The 26,707-nt window shown below is 50.8% G+C and overlaps 1 protein-coding gene across 3 annotated transcripts in view; it reads left to right on the top strand.

Annotated features, from left to right (window-relative positions):
• Nucleotides 1–26,707, top strand: part of Dock1 (dedicator of cytokinesis 1) — a 407,862-nt gene that overhangs the window by 354,428 nt on the left and 26,727 nt on the right. For all 3 annotated transcript variants that reach the window (XM_048338032.1, XM_048338033.1, XM_048338031.1), the window contains exons 34-40: nt 4,141–4,226; nt 4,414–4,570; nt 8,882–8,922; nt 10,321–10,411; nt 13,626–13,745; nt 21,818–21,907; nt 22,724–22,828. In XM_048338032.1, the coding sequence (XP_048193989.1) occupies nt 4,141–4,226; nt 4,414–4,570; nt 8,882–8,922; nt 10,321–10,411; nt 13,626–13,745; nt 21,818–21,907; nt 22,724–22,828 (690 nt within the window). The remainder of the gene's footprint in view (nt 1–4,140; nt 4,227–4,413; nt 4,571–8,881; nt 8,923–10,320; nt 10,412–13,625; nt 13,746–21,817; nt 21,908–22,723; nt 22,829–26,707) is intronic.

Raw genomic sequence — 26,707 nt, 5'->3', positions numbered from 1 at the left:
ATCTTTCTCTCTGATTTACCATCAAAAAGCTGAGGTAGAGCTGTGGCTCAAGTGGTAGAGTGCCAACCTCGAGCAAGAAGCCCAAGAAACAGTGAGCAGGTCCTGAGCCCAAGCTCCAGTACTGCGTACACGTACACACACGCGTGTGCACACACATACACACACACACACACCCCGTCGCTCCTCAGTCTGTATTGTGCAGAGACTGGGCAGTACCACACCCGCCCGAGGTGTGGACATGCTATCCTATGAAGACAGCAGACAGCACCCCACCAGGCTCTTCTGAGAGCATGGCTTTCGGGTCTCCATAGACTCGTGAGCATTTCATAGAAACTTCCAGGTCAGGGAGCTGCTGCTTGGTGGACGGAGGATGTGGAAGTGGGAGAATGTGAGATGGAGTGCCACATTAGTTAAGTCTGTAATTACATTTACAGAATGTTTAGGAAAGAGAAATCCAATGTACATACCTTCCCTTCCCCCCCCACCCCGTGAAGGTCTACCAGGAAGTGCGTGGCCGAGAGGTTCCATCAGGGCTGACCACACGATGTCTGTTCCCTTGCTGCTTTTCTCTTGGACTCTGAGTTCAAGTGAAGCTCATACCTGCAGCATCTTCAGAGCATCTTTCCATGAAAACCGGAGGAAAAGTAGAGCCTTGTGGGAAAAGAGTAACAGTTCATCAAGGTACATGCTTAAAGGGCCCAAGAAAGCCTTTCACAGTTGTACTTAGCAGACCACACAAGAAGGTTCCTGATTTCAGCCAGCTCTTAATAACCTCAGAGCCCTTTGTCCATCTGGTGAATTTCTGGTACTTAGCTTCTAACCATGCTCCGAGCTGACCCTAGGTATCTGTTGTAGAAATGTGTTCCTAGGGCCAGGCGTGGTAGTGCAAGGCAAGAAGCAGAGGCAGGGACATCGTAGTTTGAAGCTGACCCCAAAGGGCCTGCGCCTATGGAAAAAGTAAAGCAAGAAAAGGGCTGAAGGTATGGCCCTGAGTTCAACTCCCCAGTACCTGCTAGATCCCTGGAAAATGCAGACCTGGCCTCATGCATACATCAGTATGTGGTTAGGATAACAGTAAACCTAATCGAAAATTTAAAAATACAAAATCGGCTCAAACAAAATGTAATTGGCTTTGAGACCCTTGTCATAATGTCTGGTCTCATTCAATAACTTGTGCTTAACTTTGGCAAAGAGTCGAGGAAGCCGCAGCTCCTTGCTAAGTAAATTGAATTAACAACGCCAGCGCCACTAGGAGCACAGCCCACGTTCCGTTTAAAAGCATCTTCTGAAGGCCTGCTATTGATGTCCTCCTCTGTTCCTCCTTCTCTGGGGGCTGCTGCTCTTAGACGGAGAGCTGCAGAGCTCACTTGATATTTTAAGTAGGCTACCCTGTGGATATTTCCTCGCAGCGATCCCGGTGTTTCCGAAAATGAAGACGACGTCGTGATTTTGCTGATTACGTGAGTGAGCCTCACCACCTCTCGGGCAGGACAATAAACCTGTGCTAATTTTATCCAAGCCACACAGAACGCCGCTGCAAATTACCAGACAGTGTACACTGTCTGTGTCATCAACATGGCTTGTCGCAAGCCGGCTCTGCTCTCTCAGCAAATGTACTAGCACCAGTTTATTTGGACAGGGTCGTTTGCTTGTGATTATGATAATAGTTTACAGCACACTGGCAAATTGAGTCTAGTATGTTCTCTCTCTCTCGATATATATATAAAAACATAAGGAAGACCCCGAAGTGAGAGGCTGGCTGCAAGTCACTGATATTGAATCCTTGCTGATAAACAGAAGCGAGTTGCCAGGTGTTGGCACAAACTGTTCAGTTTAGACTAGAGGTTAGTAAAATTAGAATCAGCTGTGTTCTGAGGTACTTATCATTCAGTCACTCTTTTTAGAAAACATTAAATTCATCAGTCAGAGATTTGATAAGCAGCATATTTAAGGAGCTGGAGCTCCCTCCTGCCTGTGTTTGTGACAGCCAGGTTTATGTGGGAGCGTGCCATTTCCAGAAGTTCAAACACCTCCTGATTGACGCGTGAGGAAGCATTTTAAATGCCTGGGTATGGGTGCATTTGATAGGACGAGGCATATTTTCTTGCTGTGTTCTCCATACCTTCTCAGTTGTAAGTACGCATTAAACACGTGGCATTAAATCCTTTCGTGTAATTCAGTCCTGTTTTAGATCTCAATCATTTGTTCCAAAGCATAACAATGTTTGTCAGGCATTGAGTCTTTGGCATTTCTGTCACGGTACGGGCGAGGACTACTTTTTAAATACCACCTTTGGGGCTAGCCGCAAGAGATCTGCCTGGAGTTAGACTCCAGAATCAATAAGCTCTTGAGAAAGTCTTCTCGGTACGCGGAACAAAAGTTGTCATTTCACAGTAAAAGGCATTCCCGTGAGATTCCAGGTGGAAGTAGAAAGGCGGGTCATTCTTCGTCCTTCAGTGGGACCCTGTCTCTGACCCTAAAGCTCCAGCCCACCTGAGATCTCTCATCGCTCCCTGATCCTACCTGAGGTCTCTTACAAAAGTGTGCGTCTAGGTCCAGAGGTGGTAGTTCGTGCCTGTAATCCCTGCTAGGCAAGAGAAATAGAGGGGTGATCGTCACAGCTTGGTAGGAGGGAGAGGTGGGGAGATCCGGAATCTGAAGCTGGGCCCCCACAGCCAAGCTACCTGCTGTGTGTCTGGGGAGGACTGCCCGAGAAGATTGCCACACGCGACGTTGTTTCCGGGTTGCCATGGCCTTGGTGTGGAGCAAGAGTCGGTGCTTCTCTTCCAGCCCCGTGTGGAGCGGGCGTCTCATCCGTGCCGGCACGGGAGCCCCTCCCCGGCCTTTCCTCCTGCTCCTCAGCGCAGTGGCTGGAGCCACCGGCCAGGCCGTGCTCGTAGCCTGAGGAGGCTCAGAGAGCAATCTGTGTCGCAGCGACCCATTGTGCCAGCTCCATTTCTCCTCACACACACACACACACGTGTGCAAAACTCGTGTGCACACCGCAGTGCCTTGTGTCCTCCCGGGCACTGGTGTGTGCCCTGGGGACCTAGCAATGGCCAAGGAAGAACAAAGCGCTTGCAGTGACACCGCTGGTTCTAGGGAGCACCTCTGCCCTTCTCTCCTCCTGTCGGTTCAGGCTTAGGTGTCTCCATCTTTAAGGAAGCCAGTGCTCCCCCGACACTCCCTCTGTCACGTAAGGAACCCCAGCTCTGCCAGGGAAGGCGATGGAGAAAACACACTCATCATTATAGAAGCCGTAATTCCCAACCTGGTCAGCTGGATATTTGCAGCTTCTATACATTTGTGGCTCCCCCCAAATTTAGTTTTTGGAGGCGGTGGTGGTGGTAGTAGTACGTGCACGTGTGCGCGCGTGCGTGTGTGTGTGTGTGTGTGTGAGAGAGAGAGAGAGAGAGAGAGAGAGAGAGAGGGAGAGAGAGAGTCGGCATAGGGACTTAACCCCTGGTCATTATCTCTTAGCTTTTTTGCTTAAGGCGAGTGCTCTAGAACTGGAGCCCCAGCTCCACTTCTGATCGTTTGGTGGTTAATCGGAGATGAGTCTCACAGACTTTACTAACTGCCGACTTTGAACCACGATCCTCAGATCTCAGCCTCCTGAATAGCTAAGACTATAGGCGTGAGTTACCAGCACCTTGCTTCCCCTCTTGCTTTGAATTGATGTTTTACCGACTAGGGTGAGCCATTTCTCCAGGATCCATCAAGGAACGGCAGTGAAGTGGCCTCATGGGTGTGTTCGATTGCCGAGGACTCTTTACCGGCGAATGACATGCCATCTGTTCCATTCCAGGAACCACGGGACTTCAGAGCTTACTCATTCATCAAGATGAAGTTGGGGACTCGTGTGTGTGTGCGTGTGTGTGTGTGTGTTATTCTTTGATTCTTGTTCCCTGCAGTCTCCTTGCCTCTCTCTGGTCCTTACTTCCGCCATTGGAATGTGCGTGCTCTTTCCCCAACCCAGGAAAGGGAATGGAGGACGCTCCAGTAGCCAGGGCTCAGGGGCTCGCGTCTCTTAAAGGAAATCAGGCCTGCACCTGCCTGGTGATGAACCTACCGACATTCAAGCCGTGAAACACAGTATCCGCCATGCTCCTATTTAGGCTTTCCTCTGTTTAATTATAGTTTGAAAACGAGATCGTCACCAAGCTGGATCATGAAGTGGAAGGAGGCCGAGGAGATGAACAGTACAAAGTGCTATTTGATAAGATGTAAGTGTTGATTAGTGATGGGATTTATGTCAGCATCGAGACAGAAGGACTGTAATTAGACTACAATGAACTTTGTAGCCCAGAAATAATTAAAATGTGTTAATAATGGAAAATACTTAAAATCGCACCTCTGTCGAGTTTCTTTTTCTGAGTGGGATTAACAAGGTGTGTGTGATTATTTTTGCAGCCTCCTGGAACACTGCAGGAAACACAAATACCTCGCCAAGACGGGAGAAACGTTCGTGAAACTCGTGGTGCGGCTGATGGAGAGGTTGCTGGACTACAGGACCATCATGAATGACGAGAACAAAGAGAACCGCATGAGCTGCACGGTCAACGTGCTGGTGAGCGGAAACCTCAGGCCGCCTCCCGTCCCCCCAGGACGAGGCAAGCCCGGGCCAAGGCGTCCAGGGCTGTTGAGATACTTGTCAGCAGTTCCCCTCGTCCCAAGGCAGAGCATGGCTTCCTGGGCCGCTTTCCTTCCCGCTGCGGAGAAGGAAGCAGGAGTCTTGTTTGTAGATCCACTCAGAACGCGTTGTCCGTGAGTTCTCTGGAGGTTGTCCCGTCACGTTGTGGTGAGGAGCGATGAGCTGTTTCCTTGCAGACAGCCCAGGTTGGCGTGAGGAATTGCAGGTCTCGAGCCTCCGCGGTGCTAGGCTTACGCCGCCTTCTACGGCGAGGGTGCTGAATGGTGGCGGTGAAGCGACAGGTGCCTGTTTCATGGGTTGTGGATCGGCGGCCCAGGAGAGCAACCGGAATGCAGCTAGGCCTGCTTCCAGTGTCGTCTTGCGGTCTTACCACCGTCCAAAGGAACGGGCCTTCATGGTACTGATGTGGTTGGCATGAGACAAGAACCAGCATTGCTCTAGGGAAAAGAAAAGGCAGCCTTTCTCGTTCCGTCCCACAAATGTAACGTTCCAGTGCCCACTCCCACCCTGAAGAGATCTCCGGGCCCCGTTGATCCCTAGAAGGAAGAATCACTAAGGAGTTTCCGGGCTTTCCAACTTCTAGAATGAATGAAGGCTTGCGTTTGTGTTAGGCAGGATGAGCCGCCACAGCGCAGCGCCGCTGGGCCTGAACGTGGTGCTCTCTCACCCCCAGACCACTCCGTCAGGAGATGGACTTGGAGTGACACCTGCGCTCAGAGCTTCTGTTACTGATGTGCTTGTGCACTCCTCCTGGAGTCACAGCCGGACGCGGCGCCTACCTACAGGCGCTGGGGCCAGCACCGGCTCAGTTTCCTCAAAGGAACACCCGGAGTTCCCCAGACTGTCTGGCGTTATCAACGTCCTTCCTTGAGCCAGTCCACCAGGAGTGACGTATTCTGTCCTGAAACATCTCCTGGGGAATGACAGAATGGGTCCCAGCCTGGCACAGTGCGCTCTCTCTCTGTCTCTCTCTCTCTCCTCTCTCTCTCTCTCTCTCTCACACACACACACACACACACACACAGTCTCTCACACACACATATATGCAAAGCTATAGTTTGACAGATCGGTAACCTGCCTCTAAATATTCAGCTCCAAATTCACACTTGTGTATATGTGTGTAACCAATTTCCTGGTTCATCTTTACTCTTTTTCCTGGTACTTTTACTGTAGAAACAAATGGAGTTTCATCGAGATGTAATATACATGGATATAAATACGCATATTTAATTATATATGTATGGGTGATACGTGTGTGTGCGCGTATCCGCCTCTAAACGAGCGCCTCTATGTAAGCGTATGTCAGAGCCACGTACGTCACTAAGCAGAAATCCCCGTGCGGTCTGTAAGCAGGCAAACCTGGGAAAGGGGCCTTGGCCCTTGGCAGGGGCACCGCAGACCTGCAGGACCACGGCCTGTGATGCTTTACAGCAGAGTTGTGGTCGACAGCCACCAGTTGAAGATTTGCAAGGAGCTACTAGAGGGGAGTCTGCGCATTCCCTGCCCAAGGAAATGATAAATGTGGAGGCAATAGACATGCCTTCATCTGATCATTGAACATGCAGCACGTGTGTTCAAATAACACGGTGTCATCACTGGGTCCTTTCAAACAAAAGCACACGTCTAGATGCATAAGTAGCGAAGAATACACCGGTGCCATTAAATCCGACTTCCCTTTAGAGCCAGGGCTGCGATTTTGTATTGTAAAGACCGCGTTTATGGAAACCTCGTAAGCCATGTGGGCTTGTTAATGTCCTACTTTCCCCGGCTCTTAACAAAGCCAGGGTGAGTCACGGGCTCTCTCTGCCCAGGCCTCTCGGTCCCTTGCATCCGTGTGGGCCCGGATGTGGCGCTCAGCTGACAACAGAATCATACTCCACGCTTCAGCTCGCATTCCTCCTTCGCTCTGTGTGAGGCAGCCTGTGGTTGATGACTCCGTGGTGCTCCCCTAGCGCTTCCGGCAAGCCACGGGCACACCGCAGCCCTCGGGCTGGTGGGATCCTCACTGATAGGTGCCATGATATTATTTGACAGGTGCCCTTGACCTGAGGACTCTGCCCAGGCTGGTCCATGCAGGGCGAGGGCCAGAATTCTCCGTCTGAGATTCTGTTTGGGCCGTAAAGAGCACAAAATGGACTGTAAAGCAAATGTCCTAAGTTCTGGAAGTCCATTCTGGAAGTCCGTACTGGGGCCCAGTTCCTACTGAGTGCCTCTGAGGGTTGAGCTTTGGGCCTGGCACCTGGCAGCCCTGGTGTGGAAGGTTCGTGAGGGCTGGTTGTGGGGGGGGACAAGAACGCGGGGAGCGCCAGAGCGGTGCGGATATTGACGTAAGAAATGCAAAGGTTTTATATAGAAATAGGGATTTGAGATAAGTGTGCTCTAGCTGTGAGAGGTTTTGAAGTGCTAGGAGAGAGCAGACCCCAGCCCAGGCAGAAAATAGAAGCCTTTCCTCATATCAGAAAGGAGGAGAAGGGTTGTATGATCTCACAGACAATGAATGACAGAAAGCTCAAGAGAGAAGGATTAAAAATAAAGAGCACAAAAGGGGAAGGTGTGGAATGGGAGCTTGTAAATGCTGGTGAAGGAGAGTTGGAAATGAAGGCTTGCTCTCAGCCTTTGGTGCAGATTCTCTTTGTTACGTCGCGCTGAGTTGTCAGCTGAAAATATCCTCATTACCGACCACATCCTAGGAACTGGGGCACATTAAAATGTCAGATGCTGGTGCGTTTTTCTGAACGTGCCCCCTGCTTCCTTTCTATACTTATTTATCATTTCTTTTCAGAGAGATGAGCCATAGAGGCAGTGCCATTTTGAGCTAATGAAATGAACAAAGGCTGCCTCATCTTAGTGGGTCATTGTGTATCTTCATAACGTCCACAGTCACGCCTTCCCTCGGGCCCAGATTCTAGAATTTTAGCAGCATTAACTTCACATGGCGAGTAGCTATGATGTTTCCACGCCATAGGCCGTGTTAGGTAACTCCCGCTCTTTCCTGATACACCATCTGTGATTAAGATGTGAAGTGTTTAGAGGCATTTGCATGAGGAAGTGGAATTCTGATCATCCACCGACATGCTCAGCTAGCAGTTAGAAGTAGAAGCTGCCATTGGTTAGAATCTGCTGACTAGCCTTTTTTCCTGCGTACACCACCCAGGGGGTGGTGAAGTGCACCTCAGGCTCGCTGTGGTGCAGAAGGTCTGTCTACAATGGGCAGTGTTGCCTCCTGGAGATCACTGGGAGGTTCACCTGGGAGGTAAATGTAGACTCTTTTTTTTGTCAGTTGTGGGGCTTGAACTCAGGGCCTGGGTGATATCTCTGAGCTCTTTTTGCTCAAGGCTAGCACTCTACCACTTGAACAACAGCTCCACTTCCAGTTTTCTGGTGGTTCACTGGAGATAAGAGTCTCATAGACTTTCCTGCCCAGGCCGGCTTTGAACTGCAGTCCTCAGATCTTAGTCTCCTGAGTAGGTAGGATTATAGGCATGAGCCACCAGTGCCTGGCTAGATGTAAACTCTTAACTTACCTTTAAATACAGGTGTCTGTTGTCTGGTGTCTGTTGTCTTGGACACTTGAGGACTGGAAAGTCACAGTAGCTTCTATGGCTCTTACTGACTGAAGTTGGACCCAGCATGCTTTAAGTCATGTTTATGATGTTTCTCTGCTTATTCTCAAGTTGTTTCAGTCATTTTTGTACTAGTCTTGGGGCTTGAACTCAGGACCTGGCGCTCGCTCGCTGTCCCTTAGCTTTTTCACTCAAGGCTGGTGCTTTACCATTTGAGCTACAATTCCACTTCCAGTTTTTTGGTAGTTAGTTGGAGATGGGGTCTCACAGACTTTTCTGCCTAGGCTGATTTCAATTCTCAAACCTCAGATCTCGTTCCTGAATAGCTAGGATGACTGGTACAGGCCAGCAGCACTGGCTGTTATTGCTTTATTTAAAAGAAGTTACAGGGTTAAGAAGTCATATATTTGGCTAGTACCTTGATTTTACTGGAGACAGATTACTTTCAACTAGTAAGTGTCAAAAGCATAGGAAATGTGGTCCTTAGAAAAGCCAAAAACACAAAGAAGACTGTGAAATGGTTTATCAGACTTTATGGTTCTAATCCAGATGGGTCTGTTTGGCCATATTTGATACAGGCTGAAGAACCTTGGGCTTTTAGTGTGCTTGTGATGCCTTTTGTGGAACAGGCTCCTGATAACTCTGTTGTGGCTTTGTTTTTCAGAATTTCTACAAAGAAATTGAGAGAGAAGAAATGTACATAAGGTAGGCCACTGCATCTGCCGTTTACTGTCATTGCTGTTGGTGCGAACCTGCTAAGAAATGTTTTATGACCTCAGGGTTTTCTTTTGCAGATAATCGTGGTGTCTCTGAGATACCGCTTGCTGGGGTGGTCAGGTGCACGCTCAGCCCTTGTATAGCTTGTCCACACCAACACAAAATTACGGGGGAGGCAGAGAGGGTCACAATTAGCCAACTCAAAATCAAAACTATCCGATTATTTCACAAGGTTTTTTTTGTACCTTTTGGCCGATTCCTAGAGTGCTCTTGAAGGAAGCTAACATGATAAATTTTAATGTTCCCCAGTAAGTCAGAAGATCAAATGTGAAATCCAGTTATAAATGTATGAGAAATAGACAATGTAATTTCTCAGTGTGCTCTAACTTAACTGACACTCTCTCCCCTTGTTTTCTGTGTCTTTCTCCCACAAAAGAGGGAAAACGTTTTGCGTTGACTCTGTTTTGCTGGACTCTGCCCCTCGTTGGCCTCTTTATCTGCCTTGATGCCCAGTGCATAACTCAGAGCAAGAGCCCTTGTCTGGCGGGTGGAGACCCCGGGGCTAGACTCCCACCATGCATCAGTATAAGGGATGTGCTTTGATGAGGCCTCTTTCTTCCTTGGACACCTTTGGGTCCTGTGTCAATAATTAGCAAGATCGCCACTTTAAATAACAGAAGGTGTACACGCCACATGGCATCCGTGTTCACTGTGTGCTTCGGAAGCTATGTGTGGCTGTGTATCTTTTATTCTCTCTTTTTTTTTTTTTTGCTTCTTTAAAAGAATAACATGAAGGTAGTAAACTGGAGAAACCCATCAGTTTGCTTCTCTCATGGAAAATGTAGCTTGCTTTTTATGAAAAGCAATCTTTGTTTCTTTGTGGCAGAGAAATTGTTTTGATCGCACACACACTGTGATTGCTGGAACTCCTTATTCTTGTGGGTTAGGATTTTTGTGGATTTTTGTGAATTTGCGTTCAGTAGAAATGTAGGGACTCACTCTCAAGATTGTGTAATCTCATTTTGAGTGTATGAGAGACAATTTGGAAAAGATGAAAGAAGTAAGAACCCTTGAAGGACAACTCTATCCCATGTGTCATCTTCATTTTTGACCTAAAGAGAGGGTTAGGGGAGGGCTTAACATTTAAAAATACATAATTGCATCTATACATGTGTTGTGTGTGTATGTGTCTATGGTATTGCATTTACTCTTGTAGATTTTTGGTGGTTTCTACACCAAAAGTTTTCAAGGCATTGTGAATTATGAACATTGTAAAATGAAGGTATAGATGTGAGTTACTGTAGAATGTTGAATTTAGCTCCTACAATCTTCAGCACAAATTACTTTGTGACATTTTAAGAATGTACCTCTATTTCATCATCTCAGGTATTTGTACAAACTCTGCGACTTACACAAAGAGTGTGATAACTACACCGAAGCGGCTTACACCTTGCTTCTCCATGCAAAGCTTCTAAAGGTAATAAAAAGTTCTGTCTATGTCTATCAATTTCTTGTTTAGATTCCAAGATTCAAAATTTTATCTTTCTGTGACAAATTTTAGTAGACCTGCATAAGAAAGTTTTATAGATATTGACTACTGGCAGTGTCATAGGCAGAAATATTTACGAAGTGCTTTGATTACAGATTTGGCCCTACAGCATGAGACTTAACAAGATGTCAAAGTGTCACAAATACCTGTCACTAGGCTATCAGGTGGCAGCAGGCTGGAGAGTGGACAGTTCCTCATTCGTGCCACAAGACTCAGGACGAGTGGGGAGCCGCACTAATATGAAGGAATGACCCTGACAGCACAGCTAATGATAGAAAGAGTCACACCCCGGAATATCTTGCAAAGAGAACAGAAACCAGATCATGACGTTTCTGTCAAGCTGTTCTCCTTGAGACCTCCTTAGTGTTTTCTATGTGATCCTCTAAAAGAACATTGCTCATGAGCATTGATCTAACACAAAAGCTTTCAGTTCTCAGGGTTTCTTGTATTATGCAGATAGATTTAGATGTGGGCTTTTTATGTTGTTCATGTTCTCTCGCATGTCCAATCTTAGCAGTGTTAGTAATTCAGAGTCAATCTTCAGTAATAAGTAGACTGGGTAGGTGGATGGATGGATGGATGGATGGATGGATGGATGGATGGATGGATGGATGGTTGGGGATGGACAGATGAGTCGGTGAAGGATGGATGGATGGATGGATGGATGGATAGGGAGATGGGTGGGGTGTGGGGATGGATAGATGAATATCATGGGATGATGGATGGGTAGGTGGATGGATGGGTGGATGGATGGATGGATGGATAGATGGTTAGGGAGATGGACAGATGAGTCGGTGAAGGATAGATGGATGGATGGGGAGATGGGTGGGGTGTGGGGGTGGATAGATGAATATCATGGGATGATGGATGGGTAGGTGGATAGATGGGTGGATGGATGGGGGATGGATAAATGGTTAGGGAGTTGGACAGATGAGTCGGTGAAGGATGGATGGATAGATGGATGGATGGATGGATAGATGGTTAGGGAGATGGACAGATGAGTCGGTGAAGGATGGATGGATGGATGGATGGATGGGGAGATGGGTGAGGTGTGAGGATGGATAGATGAATATCGTGGGATGATGGATGGATGGATGGATAGATGGTTAGGGAGATGGACAGATGAGTCGGTGAAGGATGGATGGATGGATGGATGGATGGGGAGATGGGTGGGGTGTGAGGATGGATAGATGAATATCGTGGGGTGATGGATGGGTGGGTGGAGGGATGGATGGGTGGGGGGATGCATAGATGTGTGTGTGTGGATCTAAGGATGGATCTGGAGATGAATAGATGTAGACATCGGTAGATGGTAAATGAACGGTGTGGGAAGGAAGAGGCAGATGAATCTGGAGATGGATGGGGAAATTGCTAAGACAGTTTTCAGTTTTATAATTTATCATTTCAACAAGTCATTAATTAGATTATCTTTCTACCCATATCCTTATGAAAATTCAAAAAAGAAATCTGAACTGGAAACACAAAATCAGTTATTAAGACTAGAACTTAGCTGAGTGATCCTATCCAAGGAATCTTATTTCCAAATCTAGTCTGGCCTTCCAGACATCACAGGCAGGATGAGAGAGAGAGAGAGAGAGAGAGAGAGAGAGAGAGAGAGAGAGAGAGAGAGAGAGAGAGAGAATGACATTAAAAAATAGGCCGCAGCAATGTCTGTTGGGTAATGGGAGTCAAGGAGCACAGCATGAGGAAGTAAAACTCCATCCAGTCTGCCCCAGCCTTCCTGATCCTTCAATCTACCATGGCTTCTGTAGCACGAACACACACCGGCTGCTCTGCAGGACCGGAGTGAGGCAGTTCACCTCTGTGTCAGAGCAGGAGGGCTCAGCATGGACCAAACAGAAACACTGGATCCCTCTGGGCTCTGCAGCCATCTTCCGCCAGGCAAGCGGCCGGGAGACCTCAGGTCATCCAGAGCACTCCCAGGCCGTCAGGTCAGGCGATAGAGATTTCAGAGGCCGTGCATCTGGCCGGAGCCGTGGTACTGTGAATTCTCATAGCCTTCATTTATTAGAAACCCGAATTTTAGTTACAAGATGTTTTTGTAAATGCAGAGATTTTTTTTAACACCACAGAAATTAAAATAGGTTGACAAGCTGCTTATTCAGTCTTTCTCTCGGAGAGAAACATATGAACTTTTATATGTGTGCGAGGACGTAGACCATGTATACGTGCATAAACATATCATTTGGTTAATCACTGGATTTACCGAACACAGATGGCTCGTCACAGATTGTCTGACGGCCCAAATCAATAGGCCCAGTTGCGTTATTTTTTTCTACTGAGTTCTGACTTTTTCAGGTGAGTCGCGAATGCTACATAATCTCCCAACCCCACCTTTCACACTGTTACCTTTTGTAATTCTTCCTAGATATGTTTTAATCTTGCTATGAATGTGAATTTATGCCGGTTCATCAACTCACTAAGCAGCACGATTTGTATTCTTGTAAAAACCCAGCCTCCAGCCCTTTCTTGGCACTGGTTATGATTGAAATAGGGTCTCCGCTTCCTGTCTGGATTTCAACCTACCTATTCCCGGCTTTAGGTCATAGCTGGAGTGGCAGGCCCTTACACCCCTGCTCAGCTTCCTTCTGTTGAGAAGGGAGCCTCGCAGATTCTTCTAGAACGGCGATTCCGCTAGCCTCAGACTTGCACTTAGCTTGGGGTGACAGGCGTGTGCGGCTTCAGCCAGCTGTGACCCGGGCTGGCCACAAACCCCTGTTCTCAGCCTTCCGAGTAGCTGGGATTGCAGGTGTGAACTGCGGGTGCTCGACGGACCAATAGATCCTTTAGCTAGAAGTCCTCCAATAGAATCGTCGTTCCCCACCAAGAATACCTGTAGTCAATAAACGAGCCCCGCCCCCCCCAGAGGCCTGGACAGATGGTTGACGTGAGCCACCCCCCGTCCCCAGAATGGGCCCCCCCCCTCGTGTACCAAGTGTGGAGCTCACGTGGATTCTGACCCACAGGGTGCACAGTAATATCACGGATGCCGCCCCCCTCCCCCCCACACCAGGGCCAGTCTCTAGGGCCTTCCCCCCTCGGGACTCCCCGAGGCCCCACCCACCTCCGGCCCCCCCCCCCCCCCCCCCCCCCCCCCGCTCACGCCTTGCTTGTTCCTCAGTGGTCGGAGGACGTGTGCGCAGCTCACCTCACGCAGCGGGACGGCTACCAGGCCACCACCCAGGGGCAGCTGAAAGAGCAGCTCTACCAAGAAATCATCCACTACTTCGACAAGGGCAAGGTAAAGAGAGGAGAGCGGCGAGCCGCGCGCGTGCTTGCTCACCCTTCTGTGCGTGCCGCCCGCGGCACGGTGAACCCGTCTCCCAGCACGGGAGGCCGGCAGGGGCGGGAGGGTGTGACGCATCGCGTGTGGAAATGTTTCACGCGTGCGCGTTGCTGCGGCCTGCACTTCTAAGTGGGAGCTCTGTTCTTTGAATCAACAGCCTTTTCAGACGCTCCAGCTGGTAGGGACTAAAGCAACGGGAGTCTGTGTATCCCTCTTGCCGGGAGCAGCCGGCGTGGGGCAGTGGTTCGGACCTGTCTCTGTGCACGTAGTGTCACGGCAGTGTCCTGTTGTGGCTGAAAAGTTAACCTTCCACGGGTGTTCTAGAACATGGTCACCCACGTTCTTGGGATTCAGATACGCCGGCTTTGGAAGTCCCTCAAATCTGACGCCACGGTGACTTCCGGGACTGGACTGTCCGCCCCCCTGTGGGCTGCTCCGGGTCACTGGGAGCCTGCGTCCTCCTCCCTGGGCCGCTCCAGCGGAGGGCCAGAGGCGTGCGGGGAGCGCGGAGCGTGAACTCGGCGTCCGCGGGCTGCGGGCAGAGCGCGTGCCGCGCCCCGGGCGTGCGTCCGGTGCGGCCGTCTGGCCGTTCTCGGCACTTGCTTCCCGGCAGGCTCGTCGGGCAGTCTCCCCCAGCTGCCTCTCCGTCCACATGTCCTCTTCACTGGTCGCTGGATCAAGCCCACCCTATTCCAGCTTAACTTAATCGTGTCCCAAGACCCCATTTTCAGGGAAGGTAGCCTTCACGGATACTGGAGGTTGGGCCTCAGCATCCGCGGGGAACCATGGCGACCGACGGCAGCTCCTGTCCCGGGAAGCGCGATGGCTGCCCGGGTTCACAGCCATTGGCGTACGGCGGCGGGCGGATCCGGAGCAGTCACTGTGGCAGGGTGAGCCGGGGATTTCCCGGTGTCTGATGTGGACCAGACGTGAGACCGGGCCTCCCGCCGAGCGTGGGTCGATGGAGTCTCTGGGCACGCGCGGCTCGCGCCTGTCCTCGGAGCGGTGGGAGAAAGCCTGGCAAGCCCTTGCTGTTGACTGAGAAGCCCCGTCCCAGTGGCAGTGCGGCTCCGCTGGTGGAGAGCCAGGGTTCAGCTCAGAGGCCCGCATTTCCGCCTTCCCTCGGCGGACTAATGTCCTTGGGGATTACGGTGGCAGATGACGGCCCGCGGGATTCCTCCCCTGGAAACCTGAAGGTGCTCCTTGTTGGATCTGGGATCCTCCGAGCAAGTCCTCGGCCATGGGCAGGGCGGGGTCTGCCTGTGTCCAGGGCCGAGCCCCAGGCCCCCTGCCGTGGCCGGTTATTGGATTCTCACGGCGGCCCGTCGGGATGTACTGCACACTGCATTTTTTATTTAATGCAAAAAAGTGTATTTTTATGGGCTGTTTAATGGTCAAAATGTACATCATGAAGCCCTCCCTCCTGGGACTCCAGAATGCAGCGGCTCTATTTGGAGACAGTGGTTTTTTTCTAGGGAGTAATTAAATAAAACCAGGTCATTAGGTTGGGTGCTAATCCAGTCTAGCTCCTTCCTGTCCTTATTTAAAAATTAAAAAAAAAGATCCAGACACACAGAGCAGAGCCTGTGGAAGCACCCCAAGCCTGCTGACGTCCATCTTGGACTTCGAAGTAGATTCCTGTTGTTTCCGGTGCATGGTAATAAGTCAGAACTTAGCTATGCACCCCTAGCAGACTGATAGCGGTGCCATCGCTCCTTCACTGTGTTGTGTTGATCGCGTGGCGAAACGGAAACAGTTCAGCTGTGTGAAACATCCTCATTACTTTCTAATGTAGCACCTAGAACTTTTGAAATGACCACCGTGGCCTCCACGGTGCCGTTGGACAGGGCTGCCCTCAGCCTGGACTCTGGTCTCTTTACCCACTCAGAAGGCTGTCTGCCCAGCCCGAGTCCCGGCGCTGGCAGGAAGTGGACCCTCACCGTGTGTGCTCTGGGGCCAGGTCAGTTTCCACCTGTGTGACTGTTGCTATAAGTTCCTTATAAGCTGGTATGTAACTCAGGAGTTGGAAAATGGAGACCAAAGGCAAGAGGTAGTGGAATGTCAGGCGTAACGCTTGTGCCCCAGTGTCATTTCTGTGACTGCGAACCGGCTATCAGGAGTGGCTTCCAAAGCACTGATCACGGCCCGGTTTGGAAGGCCGCATGATGGGAAAGACCACCACCACCCAGGCAGTCCACAGAGTGCCTGGTACTTGGCACGCATCGGCTTGTGCGAATCTTGCCTTCTGACTCAGACGCTGAGCTTCTGAGGCAGAGAAAGAGCTTGCCTCTCCTCTCCTTGCTCCCCACGCCCTGTGAGCAGCGACAGCAGCCCCGCGCCACGCTGCCGTGAGCGTAGTCTCGCCCCGACTCGCCTTCAGCACCGTGGTCACTGTGGAGATTGTAGATTGGGCCAAGGCAGGGTCTGACGAGCCGGCCCTTGCTGTCTAGTGTCCTAGATGCCTGTTCAAAATAGCCGTCCTCAGTCCGAAGGATCGCAGCTGCTTCCTGAGTGAGGGAGGACATAGACAACGGTTCTGACCTGTTTTGGAAATGTGTCAGAGTAGGGGATCTTAGTCGCGGGGCTGAAGTTGAGAGGTCGATGTGAGGTGGGGGGAAGGACGGGAGCGTTGGTGCCGTGTGCCAGCACCCGGCCTGGGGGCCAGCTCCACGGGTACAGCCTCGCGTCGCGCGGTGGACGACGCCTTCCCTGGGGAAACAAGCTCGTTTGCTCTTGGAAAGGGAGGCAGCTCCCTGGGGGGGGGGGGGGGGCGGGCAGCAGGAGCCCGCAGACCCCACCACGCCGGCCCGGGCTGCGTCTCCAGGTGCATGCTGGGAAGCAGAGGGCGTCCCACGAGGCAGGGCTCGGATGCTATGGAAGTTTCTGTACCTTTGTGCCTTGAAATTGGCGAAGCTGAATGGATGCTCTGCTTCTTTATGTCGGACACTCCGGCCCTTGAATTATGTTCTGTTATCTTTGCACGTTTCTTCTGCACGAAAGCATTCTCCTATTCTTGCTTGCCTACAGTTTTTAAAAAAAGTTTTGACTGTCTTTCCGCATAGCTCTTGGTCTCCTAATCTTTTTCCTTTCTCTCCGTAAAATGTCATTTCCATCTGCTTCCCTTTTCATTCTGTCACGTCTCTTCCTTCCTGGGCTAATAATTACTACTTGCAGCTCCCCCATTCCGCTTTCACCACCCAGTGCAGCACCCCCCAAACATTCCGTTGAGCTTTATCAGGGCGACGGGTGTTCTTTTTCTGAAGGTGCTCTCAATTGTCTGTCCCATTGTGTCTGGTGGAGGCCTAGTCATGTTCAATAAAGCCCTTAATCCACGTACCTCACTGAAAATTACCAGGCTTCTCTCTGGAGGTGAGAGGAGAAAATAGAAGCTGCACCGAGACGAGAATTTAGCCCGAAGCGGACGGTCAGTCATAGCCAACACCGCGTTACCTCTCCACCCCAAGGCCCCACCTCAGCGTGGACAGAAGCCATGCACCCACTCCAGCTGCGGTGATGTGTGAAGCCCTGCTACTATTTTCAACTGGGGCTCTGTTTTCTTTTCCCTTAAAATAACCCTCCTTTGACAAAGTTCATGCTTTGCCTTCCACCGAAGTTGAAAAACCATGCAGCTTGCATCGTTTTGTGAACTAAATATAGGGGCTGGGGGCCAAGTTTCCATGTTTAATGAAATGGCTGGGCTCTCTTTTCTAAGTATTTGGGAGTGAAGTTTGCTCATCCTTTGAGTTTCCCTTTGAGGATACAGTTGTTATTAGGATGAGCTCCGTGTCTGCTTCCACATTAACTCTCGGCATTTTTTTAAAATGTTCTCAGTCTCACCATCTAGCCAGAATGCCTTCCACTAGCCAGACTTTGGCCTGAATATAAAGGGTTATTTCTGTTATTATTGAGGATTGTGACGGGTTTTTCCATTAGAGAGGAATATCCTGTTTTACTAAGACACGAGGCAGTCCCATCCCATCAGGAAGGGTGCTTGTTCCCGGTGCCCTCTGTGGGGCCCTCTAGGAGTTTCTCCTTGCCCACAGAGCTCGCATAGTGCCACCTGCCCTCCTGCACCCTGAACCACAGAGACAAACACGGGGCCTTCCCAGAGGCTTCGAGTCCGGCCACAGGGCCCTTTTACAAGCAGATACATAAAATCCACCCCAAGACTGTTGAAGGCCTGTATGGGCCAAGATGGGAAGGGGGTGCAGGAACAGAATGTCGCCTCCTCCTGGAGCCTGGAGAGGGGGCTTCCCAGAGGTGGTTCTTCAAGAGTGACATGGCCCCTGCCAGCAGGTGGCACTACGCAAAGGGCCCCACTTCCACCAGCGGGGGTAGAAGTTGGAGGCCACAGAGAGAAGCCTGGACAGGACCTGGACAGACAAAGGTGGGGAAGGCGACAGGGAGAGAGGGTGGACGGCCGAGGGAGCCCCTCACCTGCGTATGGCCTCGGCGGGAAGAAGGCGAGTTCACGTTGGAAACAGGAGAATCGAAGATGGTTCTTCAGCCAAGTAGTTCAGTTGGTTCCGTGTTAAAGTGTCTGACTTTGGCCATGACTGGGACGTTGTGACCACGAGCTCTGCTGGTGGGGCCACCTGTCGGCTTGGCCACGGCCTTGAAGTTACCGGGACCCTCCTTGCAACTTGTGACTTTGTAACTGACCCGGGACGGGCGGGACGGCCGCTGCCCGCACTGGCCCAGCATGGCGCCGACGGAAGGCCTCCAGCGGGCGTGGGGGTCGGCCACGTCGCCCACTCCGCGTCTAAGGTACCGTAGCCAGAGTCCTAGATCCTCACGTTCCACTGACATGAATCCACCGAACCATCGGGGGACTGTGTAGGACTCTGGGAATTCAGAGAGTACTGGACGAGGTCTGATTTTCCAGTCATAGCCAGGAAAAGACAAACGGGGGCTGGGGATATAGCCTAGTGGCAAGAGTGCCTGCCTCGGATACACGAGGCCCTAGGTTCGATTCCCCAGCACCACATATACAGAAAACGGCCAGAAGTAGCGCTGTGGCTCAAGTGGCGGAGTGCTAGCCTTGAGCGGGAAGAAGCCAGGGACAGTGCTCAGGCCCTGAGTCCAAGGCCCAGGACTGGCCAAAAAAAAGACAAACGGATTGTAGCTGAATGGCTGAATAATGCCACGCTTCTCTGGTGAGTTACTCTCAGCTCGTCAGAGAAGCCAGGGTCACCCACCAGAGGCCTGCCTTCATGGTGAGACACTGCTGTCACACTGCTGTTGCTCTGCGTATGCTGCAGCTCCTGGCCGTCATCAGACGGGGACCGAGCCCGTCGGCTGACCAGTCTGCCTAACCCTCCACTCGGTGAGAAGTCATTTCCCAATATTATCTTCACTCTGCCCTGGGGCTGAGGAAGATGTTCCTCAGAAAAGAAAATTCTCTGTTCAGGGAACTTGGAGAAATGGAACTTCCTGCAACCGAGAGGCTCAGAAAGATGGGGAAGATTATCATCTCAAGAAAATGGAACCAATCATCCTCTGGTGAAAAGCAGTAGAGGCAAGAACGTGCCCGGGAAGCCAGTAGCTAACAATTTCCGAAATGCCATAAACGGGATTAAGGAGTTCCGATCAGAAAATAATGCTGTCTGCTGATACGAGCTTTTTCATTTGGGGCTGCGTAAACCTGCTAAGCCTATCGCTCTTCTGAGAACGAGCCCAGCGGGTGTTCACTTGGGAAGGTTAACGCGATTCTTTTACCGAGATAATCTAAATCCCGATCATATCGAATCTGTTTTCTCTCTGGCACAGAAATATTTTCTAAGGTACTCACATTGGAAATATGAATTAGCCATACTGTCTTTAGAGCACTGTCCAATTAAAAGTAGATGGAAATCTCCTCTGTATGAAAGCCTTTAACACACGCGGAGAGAAAGGGAATGGGGAATATGTATTTATAGAAAATCTGATAGAAAACACAACCACGTAACCTCAGGGCTAGCTGGAAAAGATATTTACTCAAGACTTATATTTCTTTTAAAAACAATTGCTTTTGATATGTATCTAAAGTACCTCGTCTGTCATTTAGGATAAAGACAGATTAAGTCTTTACTCCAGAGTGAATTAGAAGCTCTAATATTCTCTGTAGCTACGAGAATGTACATTAGCTTACAGGAAACTAAAGACAACAATCCCGTAAAGGAGGCCTACCAGGAAAGGTAGCGCGTTGTCTTTGAAATGGAATTATACTAAGAAAGGCATGGGTCACTGGAGCTTAAAAGCAAACTCGGAGCTTTCCTTCCTGGGACTGTGAGCGGGGGCTTCGGGGAAAGATGGGAGAAGGACGGTGGGGATCTGATACAGTTGTTCAAGGAACGTAAGACACGTTCAGCCGAAGGGGCCATGGGGCAGACTGGACCCGGGGTGGGGGGGGGAGACCCTCCCACCACCTGCTCCCATCCCGGGACACCAGCACGCTCAACCTCATTCTGGGCTTACTTTTATCTTGTTTTTCCAAGTATTATGACTTTTTGTTTTTTAATCAAATAGTAGGGAAATAGTTATCGGGGGAAAATGATTTAAGTGAAACAGGCTCTTCAGTTAGTGGGTAGTTCAGTTAATAAGTAGCCCCTCCTAGGGTCCACTCTGACAAGACAAACCAGAACGCGTGTGTGAGGCTCAGGCCACGTGTGCGCTAGGGCCCGCGGGAGCAGCTGGGAGCAGCTGGCAGTGCTCGCTGGCACTTGAGCTTCAAGATCAAGGACACGGGTGAAGAAAATCGAGTTGGGCAAGTCCCTGACTTCCGTGCTGGATGCTGTGGGGGAAGTTACCCACCTTATCTGCGGCGCTCACCTGACAGGGTGGACCGAGGGCCCGGCTAGGGAACACAGGTGCGGCGGGAAGCACCTCTTGGTCCCATGGTAATCCCTGCTGCACTCGTGGCAGCCGGTGCACCCAGTGGGTCTTTGGTGTCCCAGCCAGGATAAAAACGCGCAGCTCGTGTAAGGGTCCGTGCTGGGATGGCCGCCATGGAGCCGCAAGGGTGGGTCTGAGAGCCCCGCACGCGGTGCGCGGCGGGGCGAAGCCTTCTGGCTCCGTGTCATCGCGCCTCGGTTCTGGGTGCTGAGCTTGCCGTGCAGGTGGCATGAACAGCGGGTTTCCCGGGGGCTGAGGGTCGGCCTGGCCCCTCGGAAGGGCCTCCTGAGGAGGAAACGTGAAGCAGGTTCCAGTTGCGCTGCTTGACAGAAGGCTCTGAAGTCCCGGTCATCCTGGAAGCACAAAGGAGAATCGGTAGTAGCCAGAAGGACTTCCCAGCCGAGGCGGCGGCTCCTTCAAATGCCCGTGTTCTTCCCAAGGGATCCACTTGATGTTTCCCAAGGAACCTAAGGGGAACTCAAGCCTGCTCTGTCCCACGTGATCTCACACGTCCCAAGTTTATCGATACGTCAAGATACCAGTTATGTGGAAAGGCGCTTCGACATTATGCACCCTGGGAGGCTTCTCCTTTTCAAGACGAGGATGCCACTCCCATCCGCACAGCGGGCACACGCGGAGCCAGCTTCTTGCATGCTTCAATTTGGAGGTGAAATACACCCCGGTCCTTTTGGGGGAGCCGGTGCTCCGGGATGTGGTATTTGTGGAGAGTAGTCATCGGCCAGCTCAGACCCCTTGTTCCCATGTGAGTGACCCCCTCGCAGCTGCCCTGCCCCCCGCACCGTCTTCTCCTTGGCATCGGGAAATACTAACAGATGGGCCTTGGTAGCCATGCGTGGCAGCTGGACAAGGGGCAGGGGGTTAAGGGCAGGCCAGCAAGCTGCACCACCTTCGGCCGAGCCAGCCAGCACGGCGGGTGAGCAGGGCTTGCCCCGTTTTGTCCACACATGCCGGACCCCGAGCCAAAGGACGCGATCCTCACACGGGCCTTTGTTTTCCCGGCGCCATTCCTCCCCGATTTCAGTTAATCCAGCGCGCTACCCAATCGCTGTGTCGTGAATGATGTTGTTGTCTTTTTAATCTGACTGCATGATTCAGGTTTGTGTCTGGTTTTGTTTCTTCCTTGTAACTCACAGATGTGGGAGGAGGCCATCGCCTTGGGCAAGGAACTTGCCGAGCAGTATGAAACCGAAATGTTTGATTATGAACAACTCAGTGAACTGCTGGTAGGTCTTTGCTTTTTTACTTTTATTTCTTTTACTGAACTGAGGCAGTGTAGGATTGCTTTGTTGGCATTTCTCTTTGGATGATGGGATCCATACCCCTCGGCATTCTCTGGCCCGATCCTCCATATCTGCAGACATGGTTCTGCTGCATCTGCTGGTTGATGATGGCCTGTGAAAATTCACTCTGTGTACACACGTCCGCTCTCACAACCCAACAAACACCAAGCCCGTGGGTTATCCGAACCCGTTGCCGAGCTCCTGTGTTAGTGGTGTGGACCCCTGGGGACCCCCTTTCCTAAGAGGGAGTGGGTGGACGAGAGACAGACCTCTCTTCTGCCTCAGAAGCTCTGTAATTTCTAATGACTGCTTCTCCAGCCATGTCTCTTTAGTATTCAGCAGATCACAGTTAGGATGCTGTAATATTTGTCATTAATTTAGAGCAGAATAATTCCATCCTTTTAAATTATTTTTTAATATACTCCATGCCTGACTCACTGCACTGAAGAAAGAAAAGCACTAAGGGCTCATCATTTAATCAGAGGAGAGCTCCAATCCAGTGACTCTGTGGTCATGGAAAACACCTCAGAGTCAGAATTGCTGCTGTGTATTTGTTCAGAATTCCAAGCTAAAATGAGGGAGAATGAGCAAAGACTCATATGATATTAAAGTTGGGTGCAGGTCACTCCTCCCCTTGGCCCCCTCCCTGAGTGTTGCCAAAGCTCATAAGCCCAGAGGAAGGATCTAGAAGAATGGGTGCTCCTATGCTGTGCTCAATCCTGACATGCAGTTTTTGTTCTTCTTCTTCCTTCCTTCCAGAAAAAGCAGGCTCAATTTTATGAAAACATCGTCAAAGTGATAAGACCCAAGCCTGACTATTTTGCCGTCGGCTACTACGGACAAGGCTTCCCTACATTCCTCCGGGTAAAAATTTCAATTCTGCTTCTTCCTAGCCAAAGCTGGTCTTCCGCAAGGAGAGTCCCACTGCCCTAAGCAAAGCTTGGTGCTTTGCACCCGTGGCAAAGCCCAACTCCGAGCTGAGCTGTGGGGCGGACCCCCCCCCCCCCACTCACCCCAGGAGAGGAGGTGCTACTGTACCCGTGACGCAAACGACTGGAACACCACCAGCCTGGCCCCCTCTTCCCCATGCTCCCAGGAGCCTAGAGAAAGAAGGAGATGAGAAAATGTTCCCTGGACACCTCTCAAAATGGTTTCAGTTTTGTCAAGTACATCCTTGGATGTCAGTGATGGTGACGTCACATGACTCCTTGTCACTTTCGATGACATTTTTTTTTAATTTTTATTAATTAAATTTTGTCGACAAGGTGTTGTGCGAAAGGGGTACAGTTACATAGTAGGCCAGTGAGTACCTATCTTGTGATAGCTTACACCCTCGTTTTTCTTTCCCGTCCCTAGATCAGGTAGGCATATATACAATACCCATTGTACCAAAATCATATACAGTAGCCACGTGGTGTACATTTTTTAATAGTTACCATAGAGAGGATGTTACAGGAGGGGTAACAGTTACGTAAGTCGGGTAGGGAGTGCATTTCTTTCTGGACCGTGTCACCCCTCCCTTGCTCTCCCATTGTTTTCCTCCCATCCCCGCCCGCAGGTTGTGTAGCTCATTTTTTACATAGTGTCCAGTTGGTACCTCTTGCATTTGTTCTTCCACTTCCGTGCCTCCCCCCGACCCTCCCTAAAACAGAGAAATGAACGAACAGAACAAAAAGAAAAAATCTCTCGCTTCCGTTTCCTGGAGCGCATTTCCACAAATATCATTTTACATGATCAGAGGCCTTGTGCCTGTCTGTCCCTTCCCTAATTTATCATGTCCCTGTGCGTGTTAGATCTGGCTCCCACACATGAGGGAAAACATGCGCTGTTTGCCTCTCTGAGCCTGGCTTCCTCCACTTAACATGATTTGCCGTAGATCCAACCATTTCCCTGCAGATGACATGGAGGGAATTCTAATGGCTGGGTGGCATCCCGTTGTGTATACACCAGTGTTGGATCCACTCCTCTGCTGCAGGGCATCTGGGCGGATGACATGTCTTTAGGACTCGTGGGTTTCTCTTGTCTTGGGAAGCCCACCCAGGCGTGTGGAGATCTGTGCTGGGAACACAGCTCTCTGGGAGGGGGTGGAAGCCATCTCGGATCTTTCTGGTCCCACCAGTGTGCTCCCGGCTCCCGTGTTTCCGATCGCAGGGGGTCACTGAGAGTCGAGATGTGTCTTCATGCTATTCCCACAGCGCTCAGATGCTTCCATACTGAGGACAGGCCATTCTTTAGAGGAGTGACCCACAGAGTTTGTCCCCGGAGGGTGGGGTTGGTTGGCCTTGTCCACCAGTGTCCCACTGGGGGTGACAGAATCGCTGCTGGCCAGCACCCCGCCCGCCCCTCCCACCACCCCACACCCGTCTCCCCCCCCCCCCCCGCCCCACCACCCTCACCAAGGAGCTGCAACCCAGATGCTGCAGAAAGTCTTCCAGTCCAAAGAACAAACACAGAGTGTTCGGATGCTAGCTCTGGGGAGGGGAGAAATGGAAATGAACTCGTGACTTCAGATGAAAGACAAAGCTGAAGGAGAGAATGAGCTTGGAGGAGAAGGCCTCATCCGTTAGTTAGCGTGTGTGTCTTGTGCCTGGAGATTGTCTAGCTGCAGCCCTGCCCAGTGCAGACTCTTGCCGTGCTGGGTGTGAGATTCGGTCCCCGTGGACCGTGGTCGCCTGTGATAGAGTGGCCACCAAGTACAGGTCGGCACGGGGTGATGAGCCAGCATCTGTTGGGAGCCGGGCGGCAGCCTGATTATGCGAGTTATGCCTTGGGGAGACAGGTTCCCAGCGAGCCCTGGGGGCCAGCAGGCACCGTGGGCCCCGGGGGACGGTCCTAGGTCATCCCGCCATCAAAGGACAAAATGCAAAGTACGAGCAGAGCCTAGCGGGCTTGATTAATACGGAGCCGACTCTCCCGCCACACCTGAATAACTTTGTGGGGCTGTAGTAATATATTTATTACGCTTCACAGATCACCTGGCAGGGGTCAGTCTGACAATGACATTTGCACTCACCAAAAAGGTGGGCGGGATGTTTGGGGACTTAATGCAGCTTCAGGAGCCGACGCGCTGGCCCTTTGGCTCTGTTTTTCTTCATAAATCTATCGCTTTTTTTTTTTTGTTTTTGCATTCATATGAATATTTATAGCTCTTGTGAGGAATCCATATCTGTGACTGTATGTGCATTTCCTCCTGCCTTCACATTTGAAGGGACTGCTTCAGAATGCAAAGTAATTGACATTTCTGGAGAACATTGTTGCTACGTTCATCTATAACTCACTAGTGTTGTTCTATTAAAGCCTTTATATACATTTTTATTATTATGTCTTCTTCTAGCATGAAGTATAATAAATGCAAGCTAGCTCTGTAGTAGCTTTCTGTGTATTAAATCTTACTGAATTCCTGAAATGTTTGGCTTTAGATACCCTTAGAAGCCAACCATGGTGTATATTTATATCTCTAATTAAGACTACAAATTACTTGGATTTCTGCTTGACATTAATTTTTTTTCAGAAAAATTGAATATTTTTCCTTCATCATGGTACTCGAAGGCATAACTAAGTACAAAGTTTAGGGGGAAAAATCATTCAGTTGTGTAAACAATGTGTAAAAGCTCAGAATAAAGTGGAACTTGAGACGGGGATCGTCTCAGTCCCTTTCAGCTGCTGTAACAAAAGTCCTCAGCCTGGGTAATGGATAAAAACACAGCCATTCCTCCGGGTTCCCGAGGCTGGGCAGTCGGAGGAGGTGCCGGGAGAGCCGGCACGAGGTGAGGGAACATTCTGGACAGAAGAGGGCAGGTGAGTTCCCAGGGGCCCCTTGGGACACAGCGACCTCTCCTGGCCTTTCAGCACCATTACCTTAGTGACAGGGCTTCAACAGGAACTCAGGGGATCACAGACATTGAGAAGGAGCAAAGTAAATGAATGTTCTAGCATCTCTGTATCTTTTTGAGCGTCTATTAATGAGAGGAATTTTAGTTTGACTTCAGGCTGAGTCTTCGAGACATAGTTGGAAAAAATATGCAGCAAAATGCCTGTCTGTCTGTCTGTCTGCCCCTCTTCTTACCCCCTCTTAAGTGGCTCTCCCAAGAATTGCCACCGATAAGGCAGGGTTGCACCTGGGTATGGGTCTGAAAACTGCAGACCCCCCAGAGCAACCTGGGCTTTGAAGATGTCAGTCCCAGGCCCCCACCTCCTGAGCCCCAGGGCCCCTTGCCCAAGTCTCCAGTTAGACAGAGTCAGCATCCATCAGTAGCCGCTCGACATCTCTACCCGCCGGCACCTGGTCGTGACTCCGTGGACATTCAGAACGCGCTCATTGCACCCTTGGAGGAACAGAGATTGTTGTAGCTCGCAGACGGAGACTCCTTACAAGGATATTTACAGAGTGGCTGTGTCACCCCACCCCAGCAGACCCTCCCCTGGGGAGAGGTGCTTGAGAAGGACCACATTAGCCCCTAGAAGCTGAGCAAGGATCCGCACAGCCAATGGGACTGCCACCGGGGCGGCGTTGCTGTTCGCCCCTGCAGGGTCTGAGTCTCCTTTCCTGTGGTTCTGCTGATCTCCTGCCACGTCTCCCAGGAGAGCTCTGGATGGTCAGACTCAGGCTGGAGGCCCAGCGTTTGTCTCACAAAGCTTCAACCCCTCTGGTCGGGACAGAGGCTGTAGGGGAAAGACGGCTACCCTCGGGCTACCTTCTGTGCGCCCTCTCTCCATCCCCCAAGTTCTTTCATGCAACTTTGG

Source organism: Perognathus longimembris, chromosome 2, assembly GCF_023159225.1.
Source record: "Perognathus longimembris pacificus isolate PPM17 chromosome 2, ASM2315922v1, whole genome shotgun sequence".
NCBI classification, from domain to species: domain Eukaryota; kingdom Metazoa; phylum Chordata; class Mammalia; order Rodentia; family Heteromyidae; genus Perognathus; species Perognathus longimembris.
This window is presented reverse-complemented; position numbering and strand designations above follow the sequence as displayed.